The 10,350-nt window shown below is 31.4% G+C and overlaps 1 protein-coding gene across 4 annotated transcripts in view; it reads left to right on the top strand.

Moving 5' to 3' along the window:
• The window catches only part of GALNT13 (polypeptide N-acetylgalactosaminyltransferase 13), a 448,686-nt gene that overhangs the window by 390,542 nt on the left and 47,794 nt on the right, over positions 1-10,350 (top strand). For all 4 annotated transcript variants that reach the window (XM_011359276.1, XM_011359287.1, XM_023528655.1 and 1 more), the window contains one exon: positions 9,856-9,995. In XM_011359276.1, coding sequence (XP_011357578.1) covers positions 9,856-9,995 — 140 coding nt within the window. The remainder of the gene's footprint in view (positions 1-9,855; positions 9,996-10,350) is intronic.

The following is a 10,350-nucleotide window of genomic DNA, read 5'->3' as shown; positions in this document are numbered from 1 at the left end:
ATGCCTCTTAAAGTCCATATCCTTGTTAAAACAACAACAAACATAACAGGTAACTTTTAGTGAGCACTACATATCATGCACTGTTTAAATGACATTTTGCATGTTAACTCATTTAATAATCACAATAACACACTGAGAATGATGCTAGTATGCCCATTTAATAGAAGAAAGAAATGAGACCTTATGAGGTTACATAAATTGCCCAATTTCACTGAGTTTGAATTAATTTTTAAGAAAATTGTTGTGTTCTTAATCACCTCTAATCATATCTATATGTATACAGAATTATTTCCCCTTGCTGCATAAATAGAAATGTTTAAAGTATATAAAAGTCATTCCCATTGGAAAAAAATTATATATCCTAGGTTTATATTCTACTAGCCTAGATAATAAAAAATTGACTACGTGTACTTACTATTTCTTCTATTTGAGTTAGTGTGTTACATAATATAATCTCAGATATTACTTGAGTTAATAAGTTGTGACAACCAATTCACACTAGTCTTCCTAGATCATATTAATTTTTTCCTAATAATTCATAATTCAAAAACATAATTAATCTTTCTTATTGGCTTTGCAGCAAGAATGCTGACTAAATATAGACTAAGAATGTACTTTAATAAATATTAAAAATTATTCTTAATGGTATTCTTTACTAATGACACCAAGTAAGACTTTGGAGCCAAATTTTACATAAACTTCTCTCTATCTCCCTTTCTTTCTATGTATAATATTCTTGATATATATTAAGAATGATATAAAAATATATCTAAATAAATCTAAAGTACTTTCAGTAATTATAAAGTAGTAATTTTAGATCATGAAAGCAAAGACACGGACATAATTCTTATACACGCATATGTCTGAAAGAGAGAATGGTAAGGAAAAAAACAAGAGGGAAGAGAGAGCAAGTGCCAGAGAGTAGTACAACTAATATTTAAACAATTGGTGCAAGATATTGTTCTAGGAACTGAGCAGAAATATACACATCAATAAATACATTGTCTTGGAATGGTAGTAAATATTTTGATGGAAACTTGCTAATGAAAACTTTGAAAGCATAGAGAAATTTTTTCCCAAAAAGGTATTTCTCTAATGGGATTAATTTATGTTCTGTGAATAATTATTATTATTACTTAGATATTAAAAATACAATAAAACTGTTTCTTAACGTTTTCAAAGGAGAATTGACTCAAATTTTTTAAAAGGGACAAATAAATTTGGAAAATATTACAAGTACTATATTTCATCTATTTTAAGCTACCATCCATTTAAAGATCACCATTTTATTATATACCACTAAGAAAAAGTGTCCAGTTAAACTATAATGTAAAACTTCTTTTCACTTAGAATTGTTTTGTCCCTGTCAATCGAAAGGTCATTGTTGCCAGTTTAACACCAACAAGAGTCCTCAATTTTGGGTGCAGTGAGAGGGGAGAGTTTATTCAGTGCAAACAGCTCAGTTGTGATACAGATCAACTGTGAAACAGCACAGTTCTGAAGTACCTAGCAAGGCGGCCCTGGGGGAATGGCTCTGGTATTACAGTTTCAGTGTTACAGCTCAGGTCTATGACACAGCTCTGATCTGTTGAAGCTCCAGTCAAGGAAACACAGTCTTTGAAAGAAAATGAAAGTACATTTCCTGAGCCAGAGGGGAGCCTACTAATATACAGAGAAGTCCCTGTCCTTGATCCGTAATTGGTTATTCTTCATGAAGATAAGGACTCCTAATCCTCACAGTTTGATTGGTCTAAAAAAGACTTCCCTGATTGGTCAGTGAAGATGCTAATGAGGCTATAGCTCTGCAGTTCCAATTGGATGGAGAAAGACTCAATCCTATTGGTTGAAATACTATTCCAGGAACTCCCTTATAAGAGTTGTCTCAGAAGGCAGGAACACAGTGCAACAGGTAGTTTAGTGTGGAAAGCAGGCAGGTTAGTGCAAACTTCCAAATGAAGTGCAGCTTGCATGGGACGCCCCTGTTTAGCAATGGCCGCTAGGCTCTGTTATAAATTTAAGCCCAATTAGCCACCAGGAGCCCTTCTTAACAGGTACATCCATGCTTAGGATCAACATATTAAGGACCTGTTTTAGACATAAATTTAGACACAGCTTTTTGATCATCTCTCATTTTTATACATACATAATTTTTTTTAAAATTAGTAAAATAAATTGACTAAGCAACTTCACATTTTGGGGCTCTTTTGAATCACTTTTTATTGCAGATTTACTGGTATGGATGTGTTTTTCATCTACTGTCATTCTCAATGCCCTCAAGATGATTGATGATGTAGGCTTTCTTAAAAAATTATTATTCATGGGATTTCTTCCAAGTCCCTGAAACCATTCAGCAAAGTTTAATCTTGGTACTTCCTTGATTTTATCAGAAGCATCAAAGGAAAGTTTTCAGACAATAATCAGGATATATTAAAATGCCCATTGGTTTAAAGATCTATTAATTAATTACTGAAACTACAATTGGTTAGTTATTTTAAGAAGAGAAAAACAAGTTTGCATATGCTCATGAAGAGAAGAATACAATTATCTTCTCCCCAGGAGCAATTATAAGATGCCATTGACTATAAAATATATCATTATTTCAGAGATGGTATTATATTGTTATAGCACTGAAGAAACAGCCAAACTAGTGATTGAATGGAGACAATTTATGAAGTACTACATGGAAATATTTTGGTTGGTCAGTCAATTACACACTGGAATCTTCTGGCTAGTATTTAACTGTCAGATCCATAGAATAACTTCCAATTATGTCATTACTGATCATTTATTTCTATGAATTCAAGTTTGTCCAGTATCTTGGATCACATTGCTCTTTCAGGACTGGGACAATTTTCCAAGTGGACTTTTTTCTTTAAGGAATGATAATTACCATGTTTTGTACTGCCTCCTAGGGGAAGATATCTGTATATGTAGGCTTTTCAAAGTTTCTTCAGTTTTTTTTTTTTTAATCTAATTCTAGTAGAGTGAGCAAATTCATGGACTTTGATATGAAATAGATATGAGTGACTTCTAATCCTACTCCTATTTTTTAAGTAAGCTCAAGCAAGTTATTTAACCATTCGATGTCTCAGTTCTTTCATCCTTAAAACAAACAAACAAACAATAATAGAAAGGGATGTAATAGAGTTTTAATGAGAAGGTATATACAAAGGTGTTTATTGTGGAATTAAGAACATGAAGTGTCTTAAATAATGCTATATCTGTTGTTCCAGTACTTCTCAGACACAACCATATCATGCTATGGATGGATGGATAAATGCTTGTCTTATTCCAAAACTGGTTTGAGATGGCTTTATAAATTTATATGATACACTCGATAGAATATAGAGGGATACCTTATCAGATATAAAGTTGGCAGTGTTTGTAAGATAAAAACCAATTGCTAGGGTAAAACACAGCTTTTCGTGTTTCTGAGTTCATAAAAGATCTCCAGAGATTTCCTATTCAAAACAAAATAAATATCATCTGATGAAATACTCAAGGACCTCAGGGTATTCACAATGCTAATATAATAAGTTTTGAGTATCTTTTTTTTTTTTACCCTCAGTGAACACCAGTATCATAATGCAAGTACTCATTTAGATTTCACAGTGGTTAAAATAATGTCATCTAAATATACAGCTATATGTTAAAGCAAGTTGATCTTAGATAAAATTTAGAAGATAAAAGTAGACTGTTTAAGCAATAAGAAATATTAGAGAGTTTAAAGAATAAATTAAAACAGTGTTCTGGAAGGGGAATTAGCTTCTTACACCATTAGAGGGTGTGTACATTTGATGTACTTTTCTGGAGACCAGGTTAGTAATAGATATATATTTTTAAAATCTTGAAATCAGCATATAATTTCTCAAAATACATTGCTTCTAGAAATTATACTAATGAAATAATCAAGAACATAATAAAAAAGGTATAAAGGTGTTTGTTGATTTTAAAGTCCAGAATTAGAAACAACTTGAATGTCCAACTATAGGGAACTAATTAAATAATTTATTACCAACTTGTAAAATAGAATGTTGCAGAGACGTTAAAAGCATTATAGAAGAGTTGAATTGACTTGAAAAATGTGCAGGTCATACTGTTTTATAAAGAAAGCAAGTTGCAAGTGCATATTACAGTATAAATATATTTTTCCAAAAACAGTTGTATTTATATAATTATACATAAATAGAAAGAAGTTTAGAAAAATCATTACTATAGCTTTGTTACAGATGACTTTTACTTTTCATATTTATCTATGTTTTAGAATTATATGCAATGAATACATAATTCTCAAATAACAAAAGGAGTTTTTAACATATAAACATAAGTTGTATGTAAATTTTTCTTTACTACCGGGGAATAACAAACATAAAACAAAACAAAATGCACAAGGTAGATAGTAATGCTTTTTATTGGCTCAATATTTCCTTCATTTTTCATAAAATATGTGAATTGAGGGGCAGGTGACTATATATTCTGGCTGCTCTAGCTTCTGAAGGGTGGTAAACACTGCCTTTAGGTCCTCACTTAGAATTTTTTTCCGAGAGATTGCAGATTTTCTAGTCGATTTGCTTCAACTGATATCAAATTGACCTTTATTTTAAAAGGCAATTGCAAAGGTTCACTTTTCTTATTTCCTATATTCTCGTTCATCTGGGACCAAGCAGTTCAATATGAAATTTTTATTGTCAAATTGAACTGAAGTTTGAGGCAATTACCTAGAAAATTTAGCCTCGAGACCTGCCCAAATTTTTGTCTATGAAGATCAGACAGACAAACAAATTAAGAAGTCTGATGTTTGCTGCTTCTATATGACATAGTTCTCAACAGAAGCTATGATCTTTGTACAATTCATTATCTCATTTGTATTCCATTAAAATAAAATTGCAGTTATAATAATAAAAAAAGCTAAATTCAGCAGATAATTACTATGTATTATTAGCTGGCATGGGCCATCAGCCTGTTAATGCAGTTCTTTTCAGTGACTTCCTAATCAGTGGTTATGAGCCTGGGGAGTTTTTGTGTATATCAAGAATGGGTAAAATTTTAAATGGTGGATTAAAAGAGTGGTTTTGAATAATTAAAAAAAAGAGTATTCCAAGTAATCCATTAAATCTCTGACACAATATAATATTTATATACATTAGAATACAATAGTCTCTCATTGGTTTAAAAGTGATTTATTATTACTTTTGAGGAGAAGGACATTCAGATCCTTATTCATAAAGTTCCTAATGAAAATTATTCAATGAAACAAAATAAGATGATTTTCTCTTATGGGGAATTTTGAAAATATCACACACAAAAAATCTTAGCTAAAACTATGTATACTGATCTATGTATACATACCAAAATATATACCAAAATATATACTATGTATATACCAAAATATACAAGTATATTGTCAATATGATATCATTATATATAAAAAACTTCTTGATTAGCTGCATAGTTTTAATTGTGCTAACAAAAAAAATAGATGTATTAAGTTCTCTTTTTTTAGTTTCAAAGAGAATGTGCTATTTTTATTTTTCTGTTTTTTTCATTGTTGCATATATTCTCATTTCAATTAGTTATAATGAAAATACATTTAAAAATATTTTAACATTTTTCCATATTCTTATACAGTCATAATTGTTTCAATATACAAATTATATTTTATCAATTAGATATACCATTGGTTTACTTAAACATTCCCTATTGAAGGAAAATAATTTTCCCTTTTCTTTAAGCTAAGTTGCAATATATATTCTTATGCATAAAATCTAAGCTTTAGCTTATAATCAGGGTATTCTATCATCAGGTACCTTTATTATAGGGAAATCAGAAATATTCAGCTTATTAAGCATCTACTATGAAGAACTTAACTGAGATCATCATGATCTTCAGTCTATTATCTATTATAAATTTAAAACATGAATGTCCTACATATCTAAATTTAATACTACCATGACGTGGATTTTAAAAAAGATAATAAAGGACAGGTTATTTAATAAAGTATAACAATTCATAAATGTTATCATTTACCTATTAATCAAACCTGCAGACCTGTAGTTAATTAAATACTTTCTTTCTAATTTATTATGCATCTTCATCTTATTGTCAAAGCCTTTGTACAAATCCCATTGAAATATTCGTCTTAAAAACTTGGAGTTCTTATAATAAATTGTCTTTGAAAAAAGTATGTAGTAATGCATTAAAATTTTTTCTATTATAACCTTCCTCCCTTACCTTAGTCAATTTCTGTCATAGCATGTATCACCTTTTCAGGTGTTGCTGGGGTTTTTTTTTTTTTTTTAATGTCTTTCTCCACTAGAATATAAACTCCATAGAGGAAGATACTTTTGTTCACTGATGTGTCCCAAGTGCCTAGAAAATGCTCCTTAAAAAAAGTTGGAATGCAATAAATATGTATTTTCTGACTTAATCTTGACTTGGCCTTCCATCTCTGTTTTTTTTTTCTTCCTTTCTTTTTCCATCTGTTTATTTATCTTACTCACGTATATGGAATTCTTTATATAGTAGCCCCAGAAGCTCCATGCTTAAAGCATCTTTGCAGCTAGCAATTCCAGAAGAAATAGAGCTTCAACTTCAACTAGCTAATTCTCAGTATACTTCAATCAGGCTGGCTGGTTCACATTCCCATTCCTGAGCCCATCATTTTTATGGGTTGGGTGTAAAGTTGAGAAATGGAATTCTTTGATTGTCTGAGTGTTACTCAGAATTTGGCCTGAGCAACAGCAGTATCTCCTGGGAGCTTGATAGATATACAGACTCTCAGGCCTCACTCCAGACTAATTAAATCATAATCTGCATTTTAACAAGATTCCCTGGTGATATGCCTTTAGTCTGTGCCCCTTTTTGAGTTGGGAATGTAGGGGATAGGGGAATGGAGTCACCAAACCGCACAAACTGCAAGTGGAGAAGGGATGGTTGCCCAAATAAAACTGATATGCGGAATGGGCATTGGGAATATAAAGACAATAGATATCTATTAACAATATGCAATATATATTCATCAATTATATATCAGGCATTGCACTATGTCTTTTTCAGATGTTGCTTAACGTTCACAACATTTCATGAGATAGAAGACCTGAGGCTTCAAGAGATTAAATAATTTATCCAAAATTTTGATGGGAGGCAATGAGCAGATTAATCTATAATATAATATCAAGTAGTAATAAGTGCCCCGGGGAACAACCAAGCAAGATAGAGAGATAGAGCCTGACTCATGATGATGGGATAGAGGGATCGATTAGGATAAGAAGGTCAGAGTAAACCTGAGGAAGTGAAGTTTGAGCAGAGACTTGTACCAAATGAAGGACAGCCCATGTAAGTTTCTGTGTAATACAATTCTAGACAGGAAAGAGGATGAGTACAAAACCATGAATTGTGAATGACCTTGGCATGTTAGAAGAAAAACAAAGAAAAAAATTACACAACAAAAAGAATGAAGTGCATGAAGTGAATATAGATGACTAATTCAAAGAGATAGCCAAGAGTCAGTTCATGAAGGATGGTAAGCAATGGTTAGGATATTGTCAATTATTTCTAGCACCATGGAAAATTATTAGAAGCTCTGGAGCCGGGGAGTGACATTATTTTATTTATATTTAAACTATATTGTCTAGGGAGCAGGCAGTATTAGATAAAGGATAGGTGGAGGAATGTAAGATGTCAGTGGGACTAGTAAGAGGGATATTGTAATGCTAGTCTAGGCAAGAGGTGAGAGAGGGCGGGACTAGGATATTAGAGGGGTCGGTGAAGGGGCTGGGAGTATATTGTGAATGAAGAGCCAACAGAAATTGCTAATAAATTGAATATGTGTGTGTGAGACAAAGAGAATTACTTCTTTGTTTTTGCCCTGAGTAAATGGGAGGATGTTTGTGCTAGTTACTGAAACGGAGAACCTTGGAGATGGAGCAGGTTGGAAAATAAAGAGATGCCTCTTAGTAATCCCAGTAAAATTTTTGGATAAACAATTGAATAAACTACTTTAGAAAGGCTTGAAGATAAGAGTTTGGAAAACAAGGCAGATGATATTTTAAGTTACAGATCTGAATAATCGAATTCAGCCTCTACTTCACAGTCATTCATTAATATGGGCCAACAAAGTCTTGACCATTTTGTAGTTACACTCACTGGGGTACAAGTCCCCCTCAGTCCTTGTACATAGAAGTGAAATATTGTGATAAGAGACACAGTGCTCACCAAACATTCCATATACTCTTCTACATTCCCCAGGCCCCTGCACTTAGGCAGGAACATCTGACTGGTTCTGGCCAATGAACAGTGGGTGAAAGGGACATCTGTCAGTTCTGGTCTTAAAGATAGGAAAGCAACTCTGAGACCCTCCAGTTCTCTTTTCCTCCAGTATAGAGACTAAGGAGGCATATCTTACATTATTAAAGATCATCAATTAGATGATTTCAGTTGCCATAGCACTTAACACTAAGAGAATTTATTTTAGTGATCTATTTTGTAAATGTTTTCAAACCTTTTTTTGAAGGTTAAACTCCAGATCAGAAGTTCTGGATAAAAATATTTTGAAAGCAAATATTTATCTATTTTAAATAGCCAGAGACCTTGTTGTTGTTTTTTTTATCCAAATGTCAGCTAGAAAAATCAATATTTTCTTAGAAAGAAGTGTTTTGGCTATGTAAGCATCATCAAAATACTTGCTAAGAATTCTAAGACATTAATTTTGTAAAACAAAAATCCTAAAGAGAAAACGAGTAGAGGGTGGAGCTAGCAGGTGATGGGCTTCAAGAGGGTTGCTGCTTTTTAATATAGTGACCCAAATAATGGCATTAGTTGCAGACATTTAGGTTGTCTAAACAATTGTTTATTTTATGGAATGATTGATGGGCTTTGCTGTGTGGTTTGGATAGAATGTACTAAATACTGGGCCATGTTAAACAGAGATCTTTTCAAAATAATCTGAGAAATAATTGCAATCTTATCACAGTTATTTAGTCATTTCAGTCAAGTGTCATTTTTAATATTGATAATAATATACAAATCATGTCACCATATCTTTTTACATAAAAATTAGTAGGCAACATTATTGTTTTTATTTCTCAACTAGAAAGCATTCTCTTATGATCCTCAATGAAAACATTCTTTTTAATTTCATATATTCTATAATATGAAGTAAAGCTAAGCAATTTTAATATACACCTGTGAGTATATTTCATTTGTTTATGTTAGTTTCTTTATGCTTATTTACTAACTTATCCAAGGATTTCAGGTGGCTTATATTAACTTATAAAATAAAACAGAAAAAAATCAATAAAGAAAAAGAAATCAGTCTATGATAAGCCTAGGTAGAATAAAAGTTAAAGAAGAAGGGAAAATTAGAATGTATAAGTGCTGTATATTGGGAGGATCATAATTATATAGTGAATTTCTCATAAAATCTATAAGTGGTGAATAAATGACACTGTAGGGAAAATATGAGCATTAACAGAAACATTGGAACTATTGAAGTTTTTATTAAAGAGAAACAACCACAATATTAAACAGCTCAGTTAAATTTTGATTATGAAATGCTAAATTAATACCAGTTTACACTTAGTTGATTAATTATTCAATCTAAGAAGTACGAGTACTTGGTGATAAATATTTGCATTTGAAAAGTCATATCCAATGGAAAACTGTGTTTTTTTTTATATATTTATTAAATGTACTAATTGGATGTTAGTAAGAAAATCAGTGTAGTAACAGCTGCATATGCAATTGAATTTGATGGAATTATAATTATAGAGAAAAAACTGATAGCAAATTAAACAGAGTGAAGCAGTGCTAAAACAAAAATAGCACAAATTGATGTGTTTCTCTGAAAAATTCCAGGTGTTGTCAAAGTGGATTATGGAGATGTGTCAGTCAGAAAGACACTAAGAGAAAATCTGAAGTGTAAGCCCTTTTCTTGGTACCTTGAAAACATCTATCCGGACTCCCAGATTCCAAGACGTTATTACTCACTTGGTGAGGTATGAATTATTTATTTTGGTTAAGTTATAAATTTATTTTGCAAATGGAGCAATCTCTAAGGAGCTCAATATTTTTTATGTTATCAATAAAATGTTTCAAAGGTGTTTAAATCTATTTTTAATGATTTCTCATATATTATAAGGACCATAAAGATCTTTGTCTTTGGGATTTGTAAAAGTAAAAAGATTGTTTAAGACTGAATAAATATTATTATTTTTTTTTGTTTCTTTACAAGCAGCTCTGAAACTTTTTGGTCCTGTGGACCTTACACTCTTAAAATTTATTGTGAACCCCAAAGAGCTTTTGCTTATGTGAGGTATAACTATTAATATTTATGGTATTGAAACTAAAACT

Source organism: Pteropus vampyrus, unplaced genomic scaffold (assembly GCF_000151845.1).
Source record: "Pteropus vampyrus isolate Shadow unplaced genomic scaffold, Pvam_2.0 Scaffold2, whole genome shotgun sequence".
Classification (NCBI taxonomy): domain Eukaryota; kingdom Metazoa; phylum Chordata; class Mammalia; order Chiroptera; family Pteropodidae; genus Pteropus; species Pteropus vampyrus.
This window is presented reverse-complemented; position numbering and strand designations above follow the sequence as displayed.